A 27,818-nucleotide genomic window follows, 5' to 3' on the forward strand; every position below is an offset into this window, starting at 1 on the left:
CATGCTTTTATAAATAAAAAGGTGTTTCTTCTCGTACAAGACAGAACAGTATAAAACAAACAAAATAATTAAAAAATATCCTAAATGTTCTAGGAATCCATTTCTTAAATTTCTCCCCCTGGAGTAAACAGAGATGGCTGTGTGTGGGACTGGGTGAGTGTGGGCCCTGGGGATTGTCAACAGTGATTCCCAGTAAGTGCCCAGTAATACCAGTTCCGACATCTTGTGACCAGGAGACACACACAACTTAGTGGGTTGGGGTGGCAGTGTAACTGTTACTGCTGCCCATTCCCAACTCAGCTCTATTGCTAATGAAGGCCATTGACTGCGGACTGGGCAGCGATACATGCCAGTGTGGCCGGGGTCTGTGGCAGGTGTGTGAGGCTGGCAGCGGTCTCCCATTCCTAGGTTTCAGAATGACTTTATTTTTCCAGAGAGAGAAATATCAATTAATTTAAATTGGTAACGAGAGCGGTACCAGGAGGCCCAATGGGGTTGTGCCGCTGCCAACACAGAGATTATTTGTCTCCACCCGTGTGCTGTAAACATTTGCGTACTGATGTACATTTAAACCCATCGGCTGCCCAGTGGACACCCGAGGAGCGTGAATCCGTTTGGCTGCACTGTGTGGCAGAGACCCGAAAACACAGGGCGAACTGAACTGAAGACCAATTCACTGGCACCAGCTTCAGTTTGCCCACAGGATGTAGCATTTGTAGCACAGAAATGTCCATTGAAAACGATAACCACCAGACCTTAAGCAGTAACCTTTAACTGCTTAAATTCAAGTATATATTTATTTTGAACTCCCTCACAGACATATTGGCGGCTGCTTTAACACATACACCTCCCCATCTCATACAAAAGGCAGTGTGTTTGCTCCTGTGATTGTTCGTTTCCACGCTGTGTCTCAGTGACTAGTCTGTGTGTGTCTCCAGAGATAGGATTACTCCTGTATTACTAACCCCCACTTCCGCCCCTCACACCGAGCAGGGCACGTCCTGAGGTTGGGGACTTTAGCAGAGGCCTGGCTGTTTCAGCTCCTGGCACCATCTCGTTTATAAACAGAATACTTAACACATGATAATTTAATGAGCCAGAGAGAGTTTCTGAAACCTAGGAATGGGAGCCAGCCTACTCAGTGCTAAAGCCACGCCCCTCTATGGCAAGGCCCCGCCCACATCCCCACCCACAACATAATAATGCATACACTGCAGAGAACGACAGTACAAATAAATTAAAGCTTATTTAAATATCATATTATTATTAATATCACTATTATTATAATTATTATCCATAAAAAAATGTATCACAACACAATGGTCCCCAGGAAGACAGAGGATTCTTGTTGTTCACCCTGTCTGGTAGAAAATTTGCTTTTGAATACAAAACGATCAAAATTGACCGTCGTTCTCCGCAGCTGTTATTACAAAAAACAAGAAAAAACAAAGTCCACTTTTATCGCCCCGTGAATAAGTCCTGCCCCCTTCATCTTCCTCCCAGGTGTCGGTTGGTTGGGTCTGGGACACAGGATTCCGCCCTCGCCCACTGTGAATGCTGTCACCCAATCTCATCACCAGCTCGTCTGACAGACAGGTAACCGAACGTTTCCAGGTGTAGTTTGGCGAGACCAGGAATAGAAAAGCATGCATAGATAGATCAGCGTGTGCACAGGAGAACACAGTTGTTGTCAGACCCTTGGGATTTCGGACTCTCGTTTTGTCTGTATTATTAGAACGATTATTAATATTATTAGTAGTAGAAGTAGTATAGTTGAAACCTTGGGACTTGTTGAGAAGACGGTACATACATTTTAAAAAGGGGGGATTCCTCCAACTTCAACCTCTTGGGAAACTTTGAACCACAGTGTAAGAATCGGACAATTTCATAAGTTAATGATAAACACAGGTCACGGTTTCAGGTATATGCGGTATAGCTGCTGCGCGTATGAGCAGGTCTTAGGTAGTTATTAAATGAACTGTCTGGGCAGTCAGTTAATTGCCGGAGTTCTCGGTTTCACCCTGCTCCTTCACGAAGCACTGGCCCTGTGAGGGCCAGGGGGCAGCGCCACCATGGGAGCGGAGTGTCAGCCACAGTAACCGGCAGAGGGCAGGACAGGATGGGCAGATTTAACGAGAAGAAACTAACAATCAGCCAACCAACCCAGACCCTGCCTTCACAGAGCAGGATCGTGCTTCCATCGCCCAGACTCATCACCAGGAATGGCAGAGGCAGTGGCAGTGTATTGTGATGCCAATGTGTGTGTCACCAGTGTCCTCTAGCTGTGCACCTACCAGTTCCAGGGCTGTGCGGCTCCAGTGTTGGATGGCCACGCTGCCTCCATCCTGTGCCAAACCCCCAGCCCTTGACAACCTTTTGCACCTCATCACGGTCTTAACTATGCCTGTGCCATACTATACCCTAGGTTCAGCAAGACCTCCAATAATCAGTCATTCACACAACAAGCTGAGCTGACTGCCGCAATCATTCTGACCTCCCTTGACTCGAATTAAGGATTACAGATTATTTTTGTGCTCCACTGCATAACAATCATTATTGTAATGACCTATAATTTTGTGCACCGCTAAATGTGTTGCTCAATCCTGTTCCTGTCCAAAGCTGACCTTCTGACACAGTGAACCGTCGCTGGCTCTCTTAAATACGATGTGGAGGAGCCCGAGCTGGAAGCGGACAAGACCTGCTCCCTGCACTCCTAGTGGCTCTGCCCCGACCCCCACGTGTCTCGAGCCCGTGGTGCGAGGCTTGAGGAGGTGCTGTGCGCCGGCTCTGTGTCTCCACCGCCCAGACGCCAACCAGCCAGGGCCGCTCAGCGTCTGAATCAGCAGCGCAGAAATGACTCACAACTTTCAGAGAATGTTTTCCTTTTTATGTCTTCCTCTCTTTTAATTTCTCGATCGTGGGAGTTGGGCATATGTCTCCCGCTGGAGTGCAGACTTACGCCATATCGGCCAGCGTGAACTGACGCACTGCACAGCTAGTAAACATGTTAATTTATTGACTTACTTACAGCCTACACTATTTACCAGGAGAAATAGATAACGGTCTCTGTGAGCTGAGCGAACGCCAACAAACGCCAACGCAGCCGCACCGCACACCAGCTGAGCACGACTCTTGGGGCAAACAGCAGCAGAAACGACAGTGCCCCTAGTGCCAACTTCCAAATCAAACTCACCAACTGACCAAACAACCAGCCAAACCTACCATCTGCCAACACTGCCCAAACATGGCAAAGCAGCTAAAAGTGTCTGTCCTTGACCAGGCCTTTGGGAAGCCTGGAAGGACTTTTTGATCTGAGAAGATTAATAATAATAACAATTAATAATAATAATGCACTTCTCATTTCTAAAGTAACCCTGAAGCCCTTTAGAGGGTGGGGGGGACTGAAGGGAATTGGAGCACAGAAGTTGGAGGAATCCCCCCCCCTCAATCTCAAGAATAACAACCATTTGCCAAAAACAAAAATCAAGACACAGAGAAAGTGCAGCAGAGAGTGAAGACGAGGGCTTTTGCATTACTTCTTTGAGTGTGGGCGGGGGGGCAGCGTATGGACTGATGAGGGCAAGGAAGAAATCCTGAAGCTGCACCTACACTGGAAACCAAACAAAACAACAGATGAAAAACCAAAGAAAGTTTATTGCTCTGAACTGAGACTCTCATCCCATCATCCTGATCGAAGTTCGACCCTGAAACTCCCGTGTCCCGGTCGCGGACGAGCACAGCTTCACATTGTCGTCGATTGATAGTTTGTCTTCATCTTCTCCTTCTCTTCTCTGTTGAAAACCACACCTATGCCAACCTGTGATGTGAACAGCTGCACTCTCTGATTGGTTCAAGGTATCGGGGGGGTCTGTGTGGAAGGAATGGTGGGAGGGGGTTGACGGTTTACTGGAGTGTGTTTCAGGAGGGGGGGTGCTCCTTCAGTTCCTTGCAGCTCCATTAAAGAGAGATGTTTCTGAAAGTCAAAGGTCAAAGGTCAAAGGTCAGGGCAGTAGTGGGGACATGATGTGTTGGCTGGGGTGTAATTAGAGCAAAGAGAGCACTCTCACTCTGAGGGATGCGTTAACCCCCCCCCCACACACCAGCACCAGCACACGCTTAACACCTGTTTTCTCACACAGGAAGATCTCAAACACAACTGGAATCTTTGCAATGATGCCCCCCGGTGGCAATTCTGTGTGACTGCGAATCCTGCAGTCTCTCTCTCTCTCTCTCTCTCTCTCTTCATACAAACACACACAACACACACGCAGCTGTGCACATCTACCTGCACAAACACACACCTACATATTATTAAAACAAAAAGAAAATGTTTTTTTTCTGCATGTTAGATTGTGATCCCACAGATGATATTGCATTAAAAAGGAAAACAGAAAAAAGTCTGTTACTTTGTTCTTACGACATACAGTAGTACTGTACACGCACACAAGACCACCGATCAGTGGCCCAGCTGGACATCCATGAAGGACACTTACATTGAACAAAGACAAAAATCACCATCGCAGGGACACAGCACAGGCTCTGGGACAGAGAGATACGCTGGTTTGTACGGGAGCGAGAGAGTGACGGGTGGGGGTGAAGTGAGAGTGAATGGGGGGCGTCGGGGTGTTGTTGAGTTGGTGGGATGTGCGTGGGGCAGGGTGGGTTCAGGGTACAGTTCGTTTTCACCAGCCAGGGACCCCCTCCTCATGGAGACCCAGCCTGAGGCCAAGGGGGTTGTGGGGGGGTTTGAGGGGGGAACAGGCTGGGCTGGGGGGGCAGGGGCAGTAGCACACAGGCCGCCAGTGGGAACTCACTTAGTGTTGTGATGTCTGGGACCCAAGTCAGAGGAACACTAAGAAAAAAGTCACTTATAAAATTATTCTGTCAATAATAATAATAATAATAATAATAATAATAATAACTAAGTGTCGTAAGGATTCAATACAAATTGGTACATCTTCCATAACTTCAATAATAATAAATAGAAGGCTATTCTGCTCGTCAGCTCTCTTACACTTTAAACAACTGAAACGAAATATTATATATATATAATTCAAGTAAATAAAAAGATGCTGCCAGGAAACACAGCAAGCTTAGTTTTCCTCCTCTGGTTTATGTACACTGTTTGTTGATATGAGTATCAGGGCTTAGGGTCAGTGTGTGTAGGTGTGTGTCAGCTTGTGTGTGTGTGTGTGTGTGTGGAGGTGGTAGGGGAAGGTGTTCCTGCCGCGCAGCTGTGCTGACGCTTGATAAAAGTCTCTGCTGCTTCCCCCCGGGCAGCCAATCAGCAGCCAGCGCGGGCAGAACAAGAGGCGACAGGGTCAGGTCAGGACGAAGACCACACCCCATTCACTGTGAGACCGGCCAGTGTGTTCGTCCCAACCCACACTGCTACCCAGCACAGGGACACACAACGCACTCCTCAGTCACACTGACACACAGAAAAATAAAGTACTTATTTTTCTTCCTTTAGTTTTTGTTATACTTTCCAATTTAATGCATTTAATTTATTTCAATTTATAGATTGATTTTGCAACCTTGTCTCAACAACCTTTCCTCCTCTCTCTCTCTCTCCTCAGTAAAATCCCTTTCGCCAAATGAATTCAATAAATTAAACAAACACCTCGGCTACTCCAGTCTGTGTTTACCCTGCCAGCACTTTAATTACCTAATTAACCCTAACACAGACCTGCAGTGCTGTAATGGAAGATAGGAGCCAAGGCTACCTACTCCCATCCAGACTAAGGGGTGCCGAGGAAGGAGGATTAATCTGAAATCTGGTTGTTTCGTATTGAAGGCTGTTTCCTAGTGTTTGTGGCTTATTGATGGATGCCGATCGATCAAACACAAGGCTATAGAAAAGCCAGGAAAGGTCTGAGATCAAGGTCTTGCTGTTTTGAGTGTATGGGCCCGATTCGTAAATCTGCAACATCAGGTCAAGGTCAGAAGCCCTTGTTTTGTTTCTTGGATTCTAGAACTCGTGCGTGCTCGCGTGAGCGGCCCATGCGAGTCAGAGCGCGTACTTGTGCGTGCGTGTGAGTGAGCACGTGCGTGCGTGTGCACGTGCGTGAGTGTGCAGGTGTGTGTTGGGGCGTGCTCATGCCTCCCCCGGGGAGCCCCTGGCTGCGTGATTTCAGATCATCTTCATGTTGAACTTGCGCGCGCCTCCCTGGCTGCCACTGGTGGTGGGACCGTCCACCTTGCGGAAGGAATACTCCACAGAGAAGTTGTTCTTGTGCTGCCCGCGGCCGCGGCTCCACACGAACAGCAGCAGGAAGCAGAACAGCACCACGCCCAGGAAGGTGATGCAGCCCATGGCGGTGGACACCAGGATGGTCTTGAGGTCCAGGGTGAACTTGAGGAAGACGCGCGTGTCGTTCAGGCTGGTCTCGTTGAAGTCGCCCATGTAGAGGGTGCGGTTGGCGTAGAGCGCAGCGTCCAGCGGCTGCCCCTTCACGGTCAGCGTGGCGAAGTAGGTGTCATTGCCGCCGGCGTTGCTGGCGATGCAGATGTAGGTCCCGCTGTCCTGCACCTGGGCGTAGCGGATCTCCAGCGTGCCGCCTGGCAGCACCGTGACGCGGCCGCCGCTCTTGGCCGTGATCTTGCGGCGCTGTGGCGAGATCCACATGATGGCGGGCAGCGGCTCCCCCTCGGCGCGGCACAAGAAGGACACAGCCTGACCCTCACGTGCCGTCACGTGCTGCAGCTTGCGGTCGCGGATCTTGGGCTTCTGGCAGGTGAAGTAGTCGAACAGCGCCGAGTCCGTGAAGGTGCTGAGTGCATTGCCCTGCACCTCCGCGGGCCCGGCACACACCGGCGTCCTGCCGTCAAAGTTGAGGGTCTTGCGTCTCTGCAGGATCCACAGCAGACGGCAGTCACAGGACAGTGGGTTGTTGTCGACCCGCAGCGTCTCCAGGCTGTTGACGGAGTGGAAGGAGCTCTCCTCCAGAGTGACCAGGTAGTTGTTGGACAGGTTGAGGACGCGGATCTGCCGCAGCCCCCCCAGTGCGTGCGGCTCCACTGACACCAGGCTGGTGCTCACCAGGTGCAGCTCCTTCAGCCGCACCAGCTCCCGGAAGGCCCAGGGCTCCAGCACGCTGATGGGGTTGTAGGACAGGTTGAGGCAGGTGAGGTGCGCCAGGTTGCGGAAGGAGGCGGAGGGGACGGAGGTGATGTTGGTGTTGGTGATGGACAGCCAGGACAGGTTGAGGCCCTGGAAGCTGAGGGGGGAGATGTACTCCAGCAGGGGCCAGCTGTCGATCTCCAGCCCCCGCAGCCCCGACAGCTTGCGGAAGTTCTGGTCCTCCAACGCGGCGATGCCCAGGTGCCGTAGCCGCAGGGTGACCAGGCTGCGCAGGTAGGACAGTGACTGGCCAGAGATGGCGGTCAGGTTGCACCTCTCGATGGTCAGCTCTTCCAGCCCCAACAGCCCGCTGAAAGCCTTGTGGGAGATGTAGACCAAGTCATTGTCACCCACCTCCAGGCTGCGCAGGCTCCGCAGGTCCTGGAAGGTGTAGTCCAGCAGGATGACGATCTTGTTCTCGCTGAGGTCCAGTGTGGTGAGGTTAGAGAGCCGCGAGAAGGCGCCCGTGGGAACGAGCTTCAGCTGGTTGCCGCGGAGGCGCAGCACACGCAGGCTCAGCAGGTTTCCGAAGGCCCCGGGCTCCAGCACCGAGATTATGTTCTCGCTCAGGTCTACCTCCTCCAGCCGCGGGTACGGGGACAGGTCGCCGGTTGCCACGCAACGCAGCCGGTTCCGGCTCAGGTCCAGCAGCCGGGTCTCCGTGGGGATGCCCTCGGGGATGGCGCTGAACCGCTTGCGGTGGCACACCACGGACTTGAGCTGCGGAGCACAGTCGCAGCGCGGGGGGCAGCCCTGGCACAGCGAGGCCACCACTGCCATCAGCAGCAGGCACAGGCCCAGCCACCAGGGGCCCACCTGGCGTGCCATCCTGCCTGCTGGATCACTGCGCCAGACACCTGCAGAGGGAGATAGGGAGACAGAGAGAGAAAAAAAGGAGAGGAGAGAAAGGGAATATGGTTGAAAGAGAGTAAGGGAGAGATGGGGAGAGAGGGGGAAGGATAGGAAGGGAGAGATAGAGAACAAGAAAAGGCAGAGCAAGAGGAGAAATGGGGTGAGAGAGAAGAGAGAAGAAGGGATGAGATAATGTGAAAGGAAGGGTAGGGGCCAAGAGAGTGTTTGAGAAGGGAAAAGGGAAGAGAAAAACAGAGGGAGAAGGAGAGGAGGAGAGAGACAAGGGGAACACAGTCAGTTCTCATTCCATTACTCCTTGACACTGATTCACTGGGATCTCTGAAGAAACGGCTTAATGAGCTGGCTGGATCAATACAACACTAATAAGTGATTTCTTTAGTGCAGCCAGCGGGGCCAGCCTTCTCACAAACCTCATTTCTCCCTTTTGATTTATCCACCACAAAAAAAAAACAGGACACACAGTGCTGTGGAAAACAACTAAAATGCCTCCTAATCCCTCCCTCGAAATATCCCCCTGAAAAAAAGGCACAGCTTGTCAAAAACCTGCAGCCAGGAAGCAGCACGCCATGGGGCTCGGACAGCTTTTCATCGCTCGGACGTTCATGTCTGAGCCGCCCAGCTCATCGCTGTAATGCGAAGGAGGCCTGTGAATGGGCACAGCAAGATAACTGCCACTCGCATCTCCACTCTCCAGCAGGCTGACAAATGTCAAGCGACAATGCCGAGCGGCCTCTCTCTCTCCCCCTCGCTCTCGCTCTCTCCCAGCTGTACTGTCTCTGTGCGCCAGCAGACCCTCTGAAGTGAAGCACAGGCTCAGCAGCCCTGCCTGGCACAGCCCCAAGGCCACAGGGTCGGCGCATTCTGCTGCAGAAACCACGAAGCAGATGTTGTTCTTCCATGTTTTAGATTCTGAGACATATTCTTTTAATCTGTCCGTCGTCACCGTGAGAGTTCTTATTTTTTTTCGTTTTTAATTTATTTTGGGGGCGGCGAATGAAAAGAGGCAGCGCTGCCACACAGCACCTTCTGCCACTGTCAACTGGGTATGGAGCATCCATCCTTCCGGCTCGCTGTGGAAATGTTTAATTAATTGCTCATTAAGTCACCCAAGAAGAACTGAGATGCTGGCAGTTCCCTGGACAGCAGCGAGAGGCCGGGTGTTCATCTAACCCCGCCGTGTACACGACATTATTCCCTGACATTCATCCGTTACTGTTGCATCCTTTAACTGGGAGCCAATGCGTGACTTGCTACCTGCACCCCCAACACTCAGTTGATTTTCTTTTTAACCTAACCGTTATTTAAATTTTTCTGTAAGATAAAGTGCACCTGCAGGCTTGAGCCGAGCCGGAAAACAGATGTTGGCACAGAGCTGGGCTGAAGGATAGCCACAGAATACCAGCGCTGTATCTGAAGGTTGAGCCCTTGGCGGACTTGGACCAGAGCACCTCTGGCGCCTGGCCCGGTGACTCATCCCAGCCTGGAAAGCACTCCTGCTAAGCTAGTCGTTCGAGACTCTGAATCTGCTGGGCGCTGGCGGGAGCGTGTGGGGGCAGCCGCCTCGTGCCCCAGCCGGGCACTTCTAGTAATGGAGGCAATTGAGTATCAGATTTTCATTCTTTTTGGTTTTGTTCTTAGAAAAGGCTCTCTTGACTTGGCAAAATGGCAAAATAGCTTTTGTATACCATCGCTCTCTATCTCACACACATACACACACACTTCCAGTCCCTCTGTGGGGTTGCATCTTCTGTCTGATTCAAGCACTGCCTTCTTACTGAGGAGGCAGAGAGCGTGGGAAGAAAGGGAGGAAGGTGGAGCGAGGGTGTGCGAGTGTAACCTTACGTGCACTTGCACTGTGCCCGCTGTAATGCCACTTCTGACGGCATGCCGTCTCCGTGCCAACGCTCTGGTTGGCGTGAAGAGATCCTTCCTGACAGGATGTAAATGCCAGCCAGGCAGTCTTCTGTGGCCGAGCGGAGAGGCAGAGAGCCTGACAGCCTGGACTCGCTCTCCTCCATCCTGCCCTGGCAACAGAGGCTCCCATAACCCTCTCCCTTCGGTCTCTGGCAGCATCAGTTCGGCTGCGCTGGAGAAATTCCAACCCCATCTGCGTTTCCCTGCCAGTGTTTTGACCCGACTGGCGGCCCTCTTGGCCACGGACGCTTTTCTGACCGCTGGTGTCACCTAACCTGCGTGACCTTGACATGTTTATTCACTGACTGATTGATCAATTGGCCCAACCCACTGGCCTGACTCTCTCACTTAGGTTCATGTCGTTGGCGGCCCGCCCACTCGTCGATTGGGCTTTGAAGGGCAGCCATGAAAAGCTGTGTCCTGCACAAGTCAGCTTGACCGTGCAGGGGCCCTAGACACTGTCCCTGCCGCTCGGACGCTGTTTCTGTCATTCGTCACCCTCCCCAGTACCCTCCTGATCCTGTTGTCTGCACTGCTTATGTAACAGAGCAACCATTATACAATCCCTGCCAGCCCAGTCCACTGTGGAAAAGCACTTCTCTGTCCTCAGCTGTCCTCGCCCTGAGAGTGTTTCCTCTCGGTGGGGCTCTAAGACCTGACCGCTGTCCAGACCCGCGGGAGAGAGGCTCAGAGGCTTACAGAGAAGACGTGTGCTTGCTTGGCTCGTGCCGTCCTCCGGAGCCTGGGGGCCAAGAGCAGATGGGACGGCCGCTCGTAGCACGCAACGCTGGTGATGCCTACGCTGACCTTTATTCAGGCGTATCTTGCAAAAACAACCACCATAACACAATAACACAATAATAACAGCGACTACAACAACAGTACTGGGCTGCGTAACTCACAGGGCTCCAGAACCGGTCCTGAGGAGCCAGCATTTGGTTTTGGCTGCAGACTGGGAGCAAAACTGTGGCTCTTTTGTTTTCTTTTTTTTGTCTCTAAATGTCATGTGACTGGGACAGTGCCCAGCTGTTCAGCCCTGACCACTTGAATTGCACGGAGACAGGTGGCTGGGGCGACACACTGCACCTGGGCAGCATTGATCAGGGGACTGGAAGTAAGGATGAGAGTTTTCCTTGGGTCTCTCCAGCATGGCAGCGCCTGTTCGTGGCCAGTCTGGTTTCTGTCAGCCTGTCTCCGTTGTCGTTACCAGGGGGTGGTAAATAATTTAGAGCCCTTAACCAGCTCCAGAAACAGTTGTGCGCGGTACTGCTGTCTTCATATCCCCAATACATATGTATGGCAGGATGTCTCCCTGCGACCTGGGACAGCCCTCAAACAAAACCAGCATTCGGGTGGACAGCGTTGGTGGTGTCTCTGTCCAGTTGTGCTCCCTTTGGGGGCCAATTACAGTGCCATTATCCTAAACCGCCCTGGTATTGATCAAAAAGGGAAACGCACTCATATCCACGATTTGAATAGGTGCCAGGTAAAAACACTAAACAAAATCAAAACAAAAAACAAAGCCTGGAACACTACACTTTACGGTCCAAGAAACCAGAGACACATCAACCGATCCCTACTAAAATCAGGGGTGGGATTCCTGCCGCCACCCTCGCCTTCACTCCTGGCATTCTGGGATGTGGAAGAGCAGCTGGGGAAACAGCCCTTGGATCTGCCCTTTTGTGTGCATTTTTTTTTTCTTTCATCCCCAGCCGCATATTCCCTCCTGATCCCCACCTGGGCAGTCTTGACATTTGCAGGATTGCGTCCTCTCTGCCAATGTAGGTGTCCTTGCCTCCGGTGGCGGTCCTCAGCAGCGCTTTGCAACAGTGATTCATGCCGCTGCATTAGAGCGACCAGCACGAGCGGGCGCCGCAGAGCGGGAGAGCAAGGACCCAGAAACGCCCAGAAGATTAATCATCACGCTCTGGTGCCAAGCTGGGGCACGCTTGCCTCTCGCACATTATGGGACTGATGTGCCTCCTGAGAAATGCCCTCCCGCTCTCTCTCTTTCAGTTTTCCTCAGCTCTGACCACTAACCCCCACTCCCTCCCTCCCTCCATCGGCTCAGTGCAGCATTGGCCTTGCCCTGCTGTTGGTAGCACTTGACTGTGCTAACCGCTCTGCCCTCTTGACTCACAGCGATTGTCCGTCCTGCCAGCCTGCCCTCCCCCATCTCCCTCTCCGCTACCCAGAGGGGGGTTACAGCCGGTTGATTCCAGTCGAACGCAGTGCGTTCGGCTCATTTAAAACCATAAAAGGCTCAATTTGAAGGATGCTGTGGATGTAGCTGGCGAGCAGTCAGGCGTTGGTGGACTCAAGAAGCCGGCTCTGGGAGACTGTTTATTCTGCAGCTCAACGGGGGGAGTCGCTATGTCCCTGCCACTGCCCCCCCCCAAACCTGCTTACTTTTACACACTATTCCTTATGCCCACGACTCCTAACCTAAACTGAAACTGCCATTTCAATTACAAACTGTCAATGATATTTAACTGTATTATTATTATTATTATTACCATTATTATTATTATTATTATTTATTATATAATACTACTAATCATAATCATAATAATAACATTGTACAAACTGATTAAATACCTAGTCTACTACAGCTACTAATCTATTTATTGTTATACACTATTTCTGATGCCTGTTCTTTTTCTTTAAATCCTATTTTTGATATTATTATTATTATTATTATTATGATGATGTTGAATGAGCTTCACATTGAGACTTGGACAGCATGATTTTCCAGTGAAGCAGTCTGTGAACTGGGTGCAGGAATGATTTCAGTGCACACACACACACACACACACACACACACACACACACACACACACACACACACACACACACACACACAGAGGATTCACAAGTCAAACAGCTGTGTCCCAGCTCCCCTGTAGTAAACAATGATAATCCCTGCAGTGGTTAATTTGACCTCTGTGTTAGTGACTGCTCGTAACCGTAGACAGACGGCAGATTACCGCGATCTGCGTGCCGACCAGTGTGTGAGATGTGTCACAGTGCTGTCTTCTGTTGTGTAATCTGCTCTATTACATGCATGTTCCCTGTGACTGGCTCTGTTATACGATCAATGGCCACATCTTAAACCTGGGCGTTTGTAGAGAACGAATTTAAATCTATTCGCCCCTTAGGTTTTTAATTCTCGTATTTCTTTGTAAATGGGAAAGGTCACGAGGAAGAGGTGTAGATGTTGAGAAAGCGAATTACAATACATGTATTTATATATAAAGAAAGATATAAATATATAAATAAAAACATAAATAAAGACATAAAACTGCATTCCTCAAAATTCAGGTTGCCAAATCTGCTTGAAATTAATGGATGTAAGTACAAAAATCACAATAAAAATGGAAAATTAGAAAATATGAGCAAGCTACATTTTAATCAGAGATATGGGTGAAGGTAGGACTGGTCTAACAGTTACATTGAAGTTGTTTTGAGGGCATAATTATGAGTAATTTAGCTAGATCATGCACTGAGAGTAAATATAGCAATGGAATTTGGGTTACAGTCTGGTCTGATTTAGAATATTTTGAGCTTCAGCAGTCTTTATTTAGAGCGGTCAAGGACTTAAATTTACACTATTGAGAACATGACTGTTATATGTTTTTAAATTACATTTTCCTCACGTGACACTTTTTTCAAATGCCTGCCCATGCCTGACGGCACATCTGAGAGACACAGAACGGCACTGAGTACAGAGATTCGAGGTAGAGGGGTAGGGAGAGACAGACAGTGACTTGGGGAAAGTGGGAGACATGGGGGAGAGGGAATGAGAGGGTGGAGAGTGAGACAGGGAGAGAGAGAGGGAGAGGGAGAGTGCTGTAATGACATTCCCTGACTCTCTCTGCTTCGTTTCTCTCAGGTGTTACTCATCCGTATCCAGACAATGGGTTCGCTAGTACATCGGTTTTTTAAATTGCTGTTATTGTTTGTCTTCATTGTAGTGCAGATGCACAAAGAGGAATGGAGAAAAATAATTGGCATGACTTCATGTACGCACACAAAGGCCTCGCAGTTTCTTTCACAGGAAAAATAAATTAGAGCGATTATAAAATGAAACTTCAAAAAGTGGGGAAAAACTAAGACAAATAGAGAGAGCGAAAGATCCGTGTGTGTGTGTGAGTGTGTGAGTGTGTGTGCGTGTGTAGACTAGGATTTGGGAAAGAGTCACAGTTGGGGGAACAGAAACAAAATAAATCTGAAGATGTATATATAAAAAAAAAAAGTCTATTTTGTTGTGATGAGAGCCGGAAAATGAAAATTACAAATGCCGCAAAAAGATCTCTGTCCACCCCGCTCACGCGCACACACAATCAAAACACGCAAGACGCTGGCCAGGAGGCCCATCGAACCACACCAGGACACTGCAAGAGGCCAGCCAGACTCCAATCACCTATTTATTTATTCCTTTAACTTTCAGTTGATTTGATTTTTCTTGTTTTTTCCTTATTTCCTTAAATTTGCTTAAGTTTGTGTGATAAAACAAAAAAAAACATCTAATTAGTAATCGGAAGTAAAACAAGCTCTAAATCTGGTCCAATGACTGACCAATGTTCTCTTCATCTCTTTTCTTTTCATTTTTTGGCAGACTGTCATTCTTAATCTCCTAAAACAAGATTAATTTCCTCACCCAGGCTGAAAGGGACGTTTCTCCAGGGCAGGGCCATGTGTGTGCGCATGAGAGAGAGAGAGAGAGAGAGAGAGAGCGAGGCAGTGCCCCCACCCTGGCAGTCGGGGGGCGCTGCAGAGCAGTGGCGGGGACAGAGGAAATGAACAGGCAGTCAAGCGCACTGCTATCTGTCACTGCGCTTCAGCAGCCACTATGTGAACGGGACGCAGCCAGAAAGCCAGCAGCGCAAAAACAGACATCAGGTAGCGCTGCGAGGCAGGAGCTAATTCTAGGCACAATATGGAGAGAGAGAGAGAGAGAGAGAGAGAGAGAGAGAGAGAGAGAGAGAGAGAGAGAGAGAGACAGGACAGTGTGAAGAAGAATGAAATGGCTGATTGTGCAGTAGCTGTAGGCTCTCAGGTGTAGGTGGCATGTTTCCTGCCAGAAGCTATGAGAGACGCCACTTTTGTGAAAAGACCCGGGGAACACGGCCCCAGGTGGAATGAGGTGGGCACCTTTATTTTACGAGCCAGATACGTGCCCTTTCAGCCCCCGGCTGCCACCAGGGTGCGTAGAGGAGAGCGCTGAGAGACGTATTTGCCGGAGAAAATCTGCAACACATTAAACTGCCAAGCCAGACTGCCCCCACGCGCTGGATCTACTGTCCCTCAGTTAATTTATACATGTATAGATATAAAGTATATTTATATATAAATATATTAAGATTGCCTGTTGCTTGCGCTGGCGTGTAAACTGAGCCGTTGTGGCGTTCCATTCTAATGAAGCCGAACACGACGCTATTATTTACAATCAGCTGTTTGGCTCCCTTGCTCTGAGAGCATCTGATGACAATAGCCCCGAACAATAGGGTCTCCAAATCAGGCCCTAATGAGATAATTACGCCTTTCCCCTCATAGGTGGACCCGGACTGTATATGCATTTGTGGCCCCAGCCCTCTCACACAGCACCTGTAATTGTGGCTGACCCAGTGGCACAGAGGCAGGTTCCGAGGCAGGTTCCCAGGCAGGCCGGCATCACTTGGGCACATTATTTCAGAACGCAACAAAAGCCGTGGCTTGAGTTACAGCACACAAAAACCCGGGGGTCATGCGATCGTCCCATTAATGAATACAGCCGTGTTGTGAGGGGGTGTATGTAACTGTATAGACACACAGACACACACAGACACACACACACACCCTGCCCTGGCTAACAAGCTCCCAGATGTCTTCACAGTAAATTATACGAAAAACAATTTTTAACAGTAGAAAGTGTGCTGCTGTCTTTTCTACTGGGAGAAATAATCTGAGAATTTGCTGCTGGTCCATAATTTAAGATTATGATTATCATTATTACTATTATCATTATTATTATCATCATCATTATTTGATTATTCTGTTTTTGTTGTTGTTCTTTTTCCTAATCCGTCCTCTGCTCTGCCTGCCCTCTCTCCTCTTTTGTCCGCGAGTTGTAATCTCGATGCTGATGAAACCCGAGAGGATTAGGGGCACTTCGCAGACTCGCGCTTACTGCAGAACGAAAGTGCACAGCAAATGTGCAGCAACAACAGAAAATACACACAGCTGAAACGCAAGAGACAGAAGGCAGGATGAGGGGAGAGAATGGAGGGTTCAGGTTTGTGGTTGACAGGAGGGCAGAACGACGACACTCAATATGGTTCTGGTATATGATTTCACCGGGGCAATGACGATATTCGTACAGCCAAGATTACTGCCTATCCCCCTGTAACCCAGCCAGAGCAATTTTCTCACTTTAATGCTTTCAAATAATCTCCAGGAGGTAATTAACGTACTCGGCTTAAGAGGCGGTGTGGCACGAAGCATTTCTGGTGTGGCAACGCACCGTGCGGCTCAGCCCGGTAAAATCCAGTGCAGAGAGGTACAGTACACTCAAAGTCTGGTACAATCAACAGAGTAAGAAAAATACAGAAAAGTAAGCTATACAGCGAAGAAGTTTTGTTTTAAACAGAAAAATCTTACTACAGCTGCAGGGACTCAGATAAAAGCCAATTAGCGGAAAATGGGCACAGATTTTAATTAGCCACACCTGAACTAATTACGCCTCTATCCCAGAAAGCACTGGCCTGGTTTTCCATGCACAGCCCCCGCGGGAAACGGGAGAGTGAGTGACGTCTCCCTTGAGACCCCCGAGCCACACAGGCTGTCCGATTAGACCCACCGTGGAGAATAGTTTTAATACACTTTTAATTTTTTTTTAATCACAAGTATTAAAATTTTGAATGTTTTTATCTGTAAAATGTAAAATACTTTCACCTAATAAACACTCTGTAATAAGAGGACTTTGTTTTCTCTGTGTGGGGGCAGCTACATCTCTCTCTCTCTCAAGACACACCAATCAGCCATAATATTATGACCACCTGCCTAATATTGTGTAGGTCCCAAAACAGCCCTGACCCGTCGAGGCATGGACTCCACTAGACCTCTGAAGGTGTGCTGTGGTATCTGGCACCAAGACGTTAGCAGCAGATCCTTTAAGTCCTGTAAGTTGCGAGGTGGGGCCTCCATGGATCGGACTTGTTAGTCCAGCACATCCCACAGATGCTCGATTGGATTGAGATCTGGGGAATTTGGAGGCCAAGTCAACACCTTGAACTCGTGATTCATCAGACCAGGCCACCTTCTTCCATTGCTCCGTGGTCCAGTTCTGATGCTCACGTGCCCATTGTAGGTGCTTTCGGCAGTGGACAGGGGTCAGCATGGGCACCCTGACTGGTCTGTGGCTACGCAGCCCCATACGCAACAAACTGCGATGCACTGTGTGTTCTGACACTTTCTATCAGAACCAGCATTAACTTTCTCAGCAATTTGAGCTACAGTAGCTCGTCTGTTGGATCGGACCACACGGGCCAGCCTTCGCTCCCCACGTGCATCAATGAGCCTTGGCCGCCCATGCCCCTGTCGCCGGTTCACCGCTTTTCCTTCCTTGGACCACTTTTGATAGGTACTGACCACTGCAGACCGGGAACACCCCACAAGAGCTGCAGTTTTGGAGATGCTCTGACCCAGTCGTCTAGCCATCACAATGTGGCCCTTGTCAAAGTCGCTCAGATCCTTACGCTGCCCATTTTTCCTGCTTCTAACACATCAACTTTGAGGAGAAAATGTTCACTTGCTGCCTAATATATCCCACCCACTGACAGGTGCGAAGATAACGAGATTATCAGTGTTATTCACTTCACCTGTCACTGGTCATAATGTTATGGCTGTATATATATATAAACACATACACAGTAGGCAAAATCATCTTTTTCATTCAGTGCCTCAGCCCAGCAGCACCGCCTCACTCATGAGAGGACATTAAGGCAGGGCAGTTTGAGGAACAGGGCAGCCGCGTCGCTCAGGAGCGCTGCAGAGAGAGACGGGCACTCGGCTCGCCAGGCTGCCCTGTTGCAGGCGCAGGGATGAGCAGGGGAGGGCTGAGGGAACTATCTTGGGTTCGGCTCCTGCTCTTGGCTGTTCAGGAGTCAGGAGAGCCGGCAGCAAAAGCACTCAATCAACTAGAATATTTCTGTAATGTCTTCTCACTAGGATTCCTGTGCTGTGCTGCTGGGGAGCAGCTGTGGGACTGTGTGTGTGTGTGTGTGTGTGCGTGTTTGTCTGTGTGTGTGAGGGGGGGGACTGTGTGTGTTTTGGGTATTTTAAGAATAAGCTTCTTTGTTTTGCACTACAGTGGACTTATTATTACTAAAGTATTGTAACAGTTTTTTTTCCACTCTTCCAGTGTTTTTCACTGGGTGACCCTGTAATATATTCTCACTCTCTCACACACTCTCACACACACACACACACACACACACACACACACTCTATTCCACAGGGACTCTGCTGGGTGCCAGATAAGACCTCAACAGCAGGAGCAGGCGGCCCCTGGCTCGAGTCAGCAGACGAATGAGACGCGTCGGGGGTTAATCAGACATGCCGCGCGTCCTCCAAGGGCTCAGGTGTGACTAATGAAGCTTACAGCCGAATCCTAGAACAGGCTTAAACTTCCCTCTCTCTCTCCTGCTCCCTGTGCCCGCCACCTCCCCCCCCGTCTCTCTCTCTCTCTCTCTCTCTCTCTATCCATGCAGAGTCTTATCCTTTGACTTGATATCTCAAGCTTCTTTTCAATTCTAAAAACAGCTCAGTCTCGCAGCATGGAAGTCAGTGAATCAGTCAGTCAGTGTGTCAGTCAGCCAGTCAGTGTGTCAGTCAGTCAGTCAGTCAGTCAGTGTGTCAGTCAGTCAGTACATGCAGAAGTGGCTCAACAGCGAGTCTGAAGTGTTACTCTTCTCTTCTGCTCTCAATCCCATGTGAAGTGAACCGGAGCCCGTGGCTGTTTTGCAGAGCCGTGTCACTTGGCTGTCATCCAGCGAGTTACATCTGGTTTGTAGATAACGCTGTGAAAGAACCATTAACTTGTTTATTGTAGTAAGCCAGCGGTGTTTATCCGGGATTGCGCTAGCCGGGACACAATTAAGCCGAGAAGCAGACGGTAATTTAGATTGGTAAAGAAATGACAGAGGAATACAAACACGGGCCCAAGTGCTCAAACAGAAATAGCACCCCTCCAAAAAAAAAGAAAAAGAGAGAGAGAGAGAGAGAGAGAGAGAGAGAGAGAGAGAGAGAAATAAAATTGCACGTAATTAATTTGCAGACATTATTCCAATCGCATTACGCTTTGATGCAAATTCTGCCGAGACACAAGTGCTGACAAAAGTGCGTTAACTCGTTTGCTCCTGGCACTCTCTCTACAATAACACAATTTTTTTAAATGCAAGAGACAAGACAGCTTCCCCCCCGTCTGAGTAAGTCTCTCAGGCCTCTCCGGGACTGAGGGCTTTACGAATCGAAGAAGACTGAACTGGAGCAACACAGAGCTCAACAGCAAGGAGAGGAGTCAGGTCAGGAGCGAGAGGAAGCCGCTGTATGTGGCCAGAGGCTCCTGATGCGTCTCGATAGCGTTCACTGCCTGAGCATCATCTGCCAGGTTACATCTGCTGTGCTGCTTTTAGGGACAAAAGCCTGAATTGCCTGTTGATGCTGATGTTGGATGTTGTGCCAGTGACACTTTGCTGTAGAAGACAGCTGCACGACTTCATCGTCTTATTATTATTATTGTTAATGTTATTGTGTTCTTTTTTGTTTATTACTCAACTGCATTCCAGCCCCAATGTCCCCATCAACCTCCATGTTCGCATACCCCCCGTCCGACCGTCCCCTCTGTGAGACGCACTTCACTTCAAAGGGGAGGCAGAAACCAGGCTAGAGCCAGAGAGGAAGAGAGAGAGAGAGAGAAGGGAAGAGAAGAGCGAGGATGTGTGTGTGTGTGTGAGACAGAGAGAGAGAGATGAATGGGTAATAAAGACAGAGTGTGAAAGTGAGATCAGATTAAAAGCTAGAGAGAGGCAGAGAGGGAGAAAAAAGGATTAGCGGTGACAGATGAAGAATGAATGAGAGAGACAGAGAGAGAGAGAGAGAGAGAGAGAGAGAGGGGGAATCTGAGAGAGGGAGGGAGAAACCGAGTTTGAGGAGAAGAGAGGGAGGAGAAAGATTGAGAGGGAGGGAGGGTACTGAGGCTTAGAAGGGAAGGAGCCAGAAAACAGAGGGATGGGAGAGAGGGATAAACATGGAGGAAAAGGAAAACAAACAAATGATAATCACTAAAGAAAAAAAACACGGAGATGGAAAAAATGAAACAGCGGGAAGGAGAAATTACACAAAATGGATGGATGGAGGAAGGGGAGAGGGAGAGGGGTGGAAACAAAATGAACACACAGACAGAGAGAGGGTGGAGCTGGTGGGGCGAAGGAACAATAAGAGTGGGAGATCGGAGGGGGGAAGAGAAATATAATCAATGATGGAGAAATAGGGAACGACACGAGAGAGAGAGAGAGAGAGAGAGAGAGAGATAGGAAATGGGATAGCAAAGCCTGACACACCTTCATACTCAGACCCCTGGTGTATGTGTGTGTGTGCAGTATATAAATATCCCAGATATGTGGAAAGTGTTAACCTATTCGGGGTGAACTGTGAGCCAATGATAGGCAGCGCTGGGGCACAGAAAACAATTGCACAGCGCTGTGAGAACGAGAGGAGAGGAGGAGAGGCACGGGGGGGAGGAGAGGGGAGGGGAGAGCAGGTATGTGTAGCGAGGGAGAGGAGGAAAGAAAAAGAGAGGGAGAGCAATGTGTCTTTGTATCTTCTTGTCTGCGCTGTTGTTCAGAGATCACGTTTAGTATCCCTAGCTGAGAGAGAAAGACGCCAAGCCATGGAGAGAGAGACAGAGAGGGAGAGAGCGAGGGAGAGAGAGAAAGAGAGAAAGAGAGAGCCCGCAGGCTGAAAACCCATACAGAGCGAACAGCTGGGCCGCACTTTATACACACTGACTGGCTCTGGATGCGGAGCGCCGGGCTTCCGTGCTAATAAACAGCATGCAGAGATACACACTGCCCCCCCCCCCCCCGCCTCCCCACAAGCCTACGAATAAACTGCGGGGAATAATAAAATATAATTTCCAGCTCTTCTATCTTGTTTAACGGAAGAACTCAGATAAGTGTATAAGGTGTTCCTTTCCTGATGGGATTCAGACATCACTTCTTTCGGAATTGTTGCCCCTTGTTGTAAAGTGTGACCACTTTAAATTGTGTGTGTGTGTATATATATATGAGGACACATACAAAGCAAAATGACCTAAAGCAGACAGAAAGCACAGAAGAGGAGCCAACTGTTGTTGTAAAAGCAGTGTTTTGTTTTTTCCCCAGAACTGCCGCTACAGGAAAGCACTCGAGAGCTGAGTACGCACTGACCGCTCTTGTTTATTTATCTGGTATTCATTTAACGATTAAACGCTTCCGATGTACAGCTCACTTGAGCCGGGGCTTTAATTAACGATTTGGAGAAGCGTAACAGACATGAGAAATAAATGAATATCCGTCAGCCTTTAACACAGTGTTAATACTGCTGCATGGCCAGTGACCCCTGGGCTACTGGAGATCTGCAAACGATGTCATCTTTTGTCTCGAAACATCCAGTGCACACTCAACACACACACACACACACACACAGGCTCAGAGCTCATATATATTCCACACCATGCCATGAATCACAACTGCTTAAGATGCTCAAACTGCAATATTTCCTAAGGAAGAGAAAAAAAAAAAAAAAAAAGGAGAATGTATTCTCAATGACAAAAAAAACCTTCCCTGTCTGATCTATCCTTCGTAGAAAGAGAGGGATGGAGCAGAGGGGGTAGGGACAGAAAGGAGAATAAAGAATATAAAATTGAACAGCAAATGGGGTGAAACATGGAAAATTCTCCATTTTCAAAATAACTATTTCTAAGAATGCTGCATAATTTATACCAAACAGAGGATATTTGCTGCTATTGGACAAGGAAACAAGTCTCTGCAGTCGGGTGCGATTCCTGTAAGAAATTCATAATGCGTTCTGGAATCAGCAGCTGTACACTGTACACACAGAGAGAGAGAGAGAGAGAGAGAGAGAGAGAGAGAGAGAGAGAGAGAGAGAGAGAGAGAGAGAGAGGTCAGACAGACAGAGAAGGAGAGAGAATCGGTGAATCCTGAAAGACAAATGGAAAGATAGTCAGACAGACTATCAGATGGATAGAAGGATGGCTGGCATTACAAGAGTCCCTTTAAAAAAGTTTGAAGCCCCGTGTTCACACCGAGAGCAGCCAGAGAGCTGTGTTTAATCGGGCTCCACACACTGCAGGGGCCCCAGGCCGCATTGAGGGCCACACACACATGCACAAAAATGACATTTCTTCATTGCCCACTCCAGAAGCCAGGGCAGTGTGGTGACTGCAGTGGGGCCACATACACTGCAATGACACTCCAGAAACCCACTGGCTTTGGATGTGTTGCCCCCTGCTGCTGGGGCACTTCCAGAGGTAACAGGAGCCACAGAGCGTGCGGGCCCCGTCCCTCTCTGAGCCAATCACAACCCCGCCATCCTGTCATCCAATGAGCAGGAGCCAATTCTCCAGATAAACCTGCCCGACATACACTCCCCTCCGCTAATCCCCGGCGGCGCATTCAGCTCACAGCCGGAGCCCGGGCATCGACACTGGCGCTGGAGGCTCTGCCGCTGCTTTGCTCGTGCCCCCTCTCCTGCTCTTCCTTATCCTCGTCTCTCCAATCATTACAGACCCAGCAGGGGAGTTAACTGCCCGACCCCGATGGCTCCACAAGGGCCGCGCCAGCTCCTCCGATCATTTTCAGCTCTCCAGCGCTGTGCCGTGGCTGCGAGGGAGCCCAGCGCAGCTCCTGAGCTGAGGGGACCGCGGTTGCTCAGAATACAGAGCAGGCCGTCGTCCCGAGTGCCAGTATCGATTGTTTCTTTTCTCGTCTGGCTTTGTCTTTATTTCATTGCTGTTGTTGTTGCTGGTGGTGTTTTGTAGTTTTGCTTTTGAAAGTGCAAGGAAAGCAAATCCACTGGAGGCTTAAAGCGAAACATCCAAACGCACATCTTTGTGGTGGTTGTTCACTTTGTTTTTGTTCGATCTTTCTCAGGCAGGAGATGAAAAGATTAGCAGGTTACGCTTCAAATCGCCTCGAGTTTGAACTACCAAAAAATAAATACATCACATCAAATCAGCCTGCCTCGTTTTAAGTTCTTCACATTGTCCTGCCCAGCAGCAGACCTGATACAGCAGCCCTGGGATACAGGCCCGAACTAGGATGCCAAGCCAGCTGTCAATAATGGAACCAGGAAAGGAGAGTGGGGAGAAAGAGGAGGCTAATCTCTCACCCTGGGACTGAAGGGGTTAATTTGGCAGCACAGCTCTCTGCCCCCTCGGCTGCAGCCCAAGCAGATGGTGCCACTCTCTGAGACTGGAGGTGTCCTGCCAGCGCAAGATACCCTGTGTGCTGCTCTGAATCGCTCAACAACGCAGTCCCTGTCAGGACCGCGCCAGTTTCCCTAAAAAGCGTCATGTGCCCACAAGCCTTCGAGGGCCAGTGGTTGTTTTTTAAATAAAGGAAACGCACATGCAAAGCCTTTTAGCCATTCAAATACATATAATTGAATGTGAACTGATGCTCTGAATGCAGATTTGTTTTGGATGGCACAGCTCGTCGGAGAGAGAGATCGCTGCCTCTCCTGCAGGAAGTAAACAAAGCCGCCCACCTTGTGTGGAGCTCTGCCAAGGTTCTGTACGGGCCTGGGACCATCTCCACCGGGCCAGTGATAAAGCAGCAGGTATGACACCCCCGATCCCCCTAGAGTGCTCTCTCCAGCCCTCCAGCAAACAGCGGTCAGTCTGCACTTTCTCACCGAAACATCTGCCAGCTTTTCATGAGCTTCAATGCAATTGCAACTAATAAAACATAAAAAAATAAAATAAAATAAAAACCAGACACACAACAGAATTCACTTAATGGCTGGCAGACCCGAGGTGACAGTGGCTGTGGCGCGCATGACCCCACAGAGAATGACCTCCCCTCTCTATACTCTCCCCGGTCCCCTCCTCTCCCCTCCCCACAACGTGACTCCCTTCATCACAGCAGCATAAAGCAGCTAAGCTCCGGCACTTAGGAGAAGAGATTAAGGTTTGACATTAAAACAAAGCCACAATTTATCACTGCCAGTTTTCAATCTACTGTATTATACACCCCTCCCAGCCCAAAACAAGAAACCTCACGATCAACAAAAGCATCACCGTGTCCGGGACGAAAATACACCACGACAAAATGTATACATCTGTCCACTTCTGACACAAGGCTCTGAGGAACACAGTGCTGGTCTGCACTGAATTGGCCAGTTCCCCACAGACTTGACCCCTGAACGACACTGGGTCACACGCTGGCACTGGCAGCTGTACATAGTGGTCTCCCTCCTTTTCTCAGTCTCTTTTACTTATGCTCTAAAGGGGGAAAATCATCATAAACCCAGCTCAGGAATCACGGGCGCTGTGTGGTGGGCAGAGCAGCCTGCCACCTTGTCAGCATGAGCTGTAGACAGACCCTGTTGGATCTATTCAACAGCAGAAAATAAAAATCCATTAGAAAGAAAGAGAGAGAGAGAGAGAGAGAGAGAGAGAGAGAGAGAGAGAGATAGAGAGAGAGAGAGAAGAAACACATTAGACTTTGAAGGGTGTTATCAAGTCGGAAAACGTCCCAGTACTTTAGAAACGTTTTCTCCGGTGCAGATTACACGCACTTCCAAAGGATCTCCAAGTGTGTTTGGAATTAATTATTAATTGCGTAAAAAAAGAAAGAGTGAGAGAGAGAGAAAAGTCCAGTCTATAGAGATTTTCTTGCATTGTTGTCCCCATGAAATAAAATGGGGGAGGCTTGTGTCCAGGAGCAATGAACAACTAAAAAGAAGTCTCCTCTAAAGCCCTCGCATTAAGCGCACCTTGATTTTAACAGCTTGGCACAGTGCAGTCAACGCACTTATCTTCAGCTCAAATCGGCTGTGTTTAATTCTCAAAAGTGCTGTAGCTCTGGGGAGCCAGACTCCGGTCCTGGGAGGGCTGCAGCGTGTCCTCATTTCTGAGGAATTTAATTTAATGAACTTAGTGAATTTAATATTATTTTCTCATTTACTATTTAAGACCTTCACATTATATGTTGTATCTTGTTGTACTGTGTGAGTGTATGTGCTGAGAGTCAAGGTCGGACCCGCCTCTCTGGCTCTGCAGTGGGTGCCTCTCCTGCCCCGGCCATATGGGAGACCTGCGCTCTGGGGGCTGTGACTCAGTGCGGCCGCGGGGCCAGAGAGGAGCTCCCTGCGAGAGACTGAGGGACACGGGGACAAGGTCACAGCCTAGTAGCTGCCCCCCGCCTACCGTCCCAGCTCTACTCTACTCCTTTAACCTGGTCAAGCCATGTATTTGTAGGGTCACAGCCTCCCCGCACCCCCAACGCAGCTTCAGGGAGCGAAAGTCAAGGACGGACACACCTGTCATATATCACATTATTTCACATATGATTACCCATTTACACAGCTGGGTTTGTACTGGAGCAATCTAGGTACAGCACCTTGCTCAAGGGTACAGTGGCAGTGTCCCCCACCTGGGACTGAACCCACAATCCTCTGCTCCAGATTCCAGAGCCCTGACCACTGCACCGCTGCCCTGAAATCAAGACGGATTAGCAGGGCAGCAGGCAGGACCGGTGACGGATAAGTTCATAAAAGTTCTCCAGGGTCAGGGTGACAAACATCTTCTCCAAGGTGAGGAACCTGGGAAATGCTCATGACTTGTGCGTCTGGTTTAAAGAGTTCTCCGAATTGGTAACCCCCCCCCCCCAAGAAAAAGAAAAAATACACAGACAATATCCACTTTAGAGTTTAAAATGCTTTTTTGGTTTTTCGTCTTGTTTTTGCCTGGTACAACGAAAAAAGAGAAGGCTTTTCGCAACAGCCCCTCAGAGGAGTGACAGCTGCTTCTGCACAAGCGATCCAACGCATCGCCAGGTCCTGAGCCCCAGCCACAGTTTAGGCAGCACACTTACAATCACATCAAATAAAACGAAACTGTAACGGTAGAAAACACCGATTTCCGAGAGAGAGACATCTATGAGGACGCGTCTCCAGCCCTCGCAGTGTGGAGATGATGAGGCTGTAATTGCCGGCGAGTGCGCAGGGGAGCTAGCGGTGCTACATGTGGGTAAATAATCGCGCTGCTGTGGGAGGGATGCTGAGACAGTGTCAGCGGCGCAGCTTTAATTACGACCCCGGATTACACAAACAAACAAACACGCAGGCAGGCGCACACACCGACACACAACCACGGCGACAGGACGCAGGTGCACGGAGACCCCGAAACGTACAGGTGCAAAACGGCGCGCAGACGCACATTTGGCCCCCAAAGACCCCCTGCGGCCACAGCAAGGATCAGCGGGGTCTGAGTCGCTCCCCCACCCGCTGTGGCTAAATAAGGAGCTCACGTCCCCAGCTACAGCCCAGGCAAGTTTGCCCTGTGCCCCGATGGGTGGTTCGCCCCATGCGTGCGTGTGCGGGTGATGCTGGTATACAAAGTGACAGTTAAGAGGAAGCTCACCCAGGACTGGAGCGTCCCCAGCGATCGGTCCTCATCCGTGTGTCCCGTCCCCTGCTCTCCTCTCCGGGGGTCTGTCTCTCCGTGCCGCCCGGTCACTCGGCGCTCAGCTCCTGGCATCCAAGCATGTGAGCCGTGAGAGCAGCCCGGAGCGCGGTCCTCCTGTGCCTCCTCTCCTCTCCTCTCCTCTCCTCTCCTCCTCTTGTTCTTCTCAGGGTCCCTCTCTCTCTTCACCCGCACACCCTCACACCAGACCCCCACCCCCCCAACCCCGGCTTTTTGTTTTCTCCCAAGCCAGTCCTCAAGCCCAGGTTTCCGGGGCTCTGTCCGGAGGAAGGCTGCGGCCAACGGAGAGGACAATCCTCGGCTTGCTTCCCTCTGACTGGCTGTCGGGGCTGTGTTGTTGGGAAGGCTTGTGTGTGTGTGTGCATGTGTGTGCATGTGTGTGTATGTGTGTGTGTGCGTGTGTTTGAGTGAACGCCGCTGCTCCAGTGCTGCTCTCCGCCGCTCCGTCGCCGCCGCTGCCTCTGCTGCTCTGCGCGGCTCGGCTTCACGTCCCGCTCCCTCCGACAGCCCCGGAGCTCAGGGATCCTCTCGCAAGTGCGCAAAGGGACAGGAAGCGTAAGAGGGACCGACCCCTTTCGTCTGGAGAGGGAATTAAAGAGAGGGAGACAGAGGTGCAGAGAGTGAATTGGGTTGGTGATGACTGGGGCGCTTGTGTGTGTGTGTGTCTGTTTATTAATACGGTTATTGAGAAAAACAAACACACACATACACACACACACACACACACAACAAATACCCAAAAAAGAGATCATCCACAATGCTGTTCATCGCAGTTTTGTGTGTGTGTCAGACTGATGCATTTCAGTCAATAAGTTATGAATGACGCTAAAACACCTACGATCTAGCTTACCCAACCCCCCCCACCAGCAATCACCACCTCCTTCCATCAAGTGAACCAGGAGGTCAGATCACTGGAGCAGTTTTACCTGGAGGGGAAGGGGGTGTGGAGGAGTGTTCAGCTTTACAGGGAGAAATGAAGCACAAGCAGTGATTCACAGTCATGCTAGCGAGGCCTGTGTTTCTGCCTCCACTCTGCAGGGCTCTGCTGTTGCTTCCCTGACAGTCATCATTTATTTATTTCTTTAGTTCAAGACCAATAGTTTTGGACCCAAACATACTTACACACACTCACACGCTGTCTTTCAAACACGCGCTAGG

General features: G+C 49.8%; 1 protein-coding gene across 1 annotated transcript; it reads right to left on the bottom strand.

Moving 5' to 3' along the window:
* Positions 1-26,838, bottom strand: lingo3a (leucine rich repeat and Ig domain containing 3a). The gene is made up of 2 exons (XM_066695769.1): positions 26,598-26,838; positions 1-7,980 (listed from the first exon to the last, which is right to left on the bottom strand). The coding sequence occupies exon 2, from the start codon at positions 7,949-7,951 to the stop codon at positions 6,134-6,136; it is 1,818 nt and encodes a 605-aa protein (XP_066551866.1). The 5' UTR covers positions 7,952-7,980; positions 26,598-26,838; the 3' UTR covers positions 1-6,133.
* Positions 26,839-27,818: the final 980 nt, after the last annotated feature.

This window comes from Amia ocellicauda, chromosome 22, assembly GCF_036373705.1.
Source record: "Amia ocellicauda isolate fAmiCal2 chromosome 22, fAmiCal2.hap1, whole genome shotgun sequence".
NCBI classification, from domain to species: Eukaryota; Metazoa; Chordata; class Actinopteri; order Amiiformes; family Amiidae; genus Amia; species Amia ocellicauda.

Coding starts and splice junctions, on each gene's coding strand:
- lingo3a (XM_066695769.1), bottom strand. CDS start 7,951: ATGGCACGCCAGGTGGGCCCCTGGTGGCTGGGCCTGTGCCTGCTGCTG.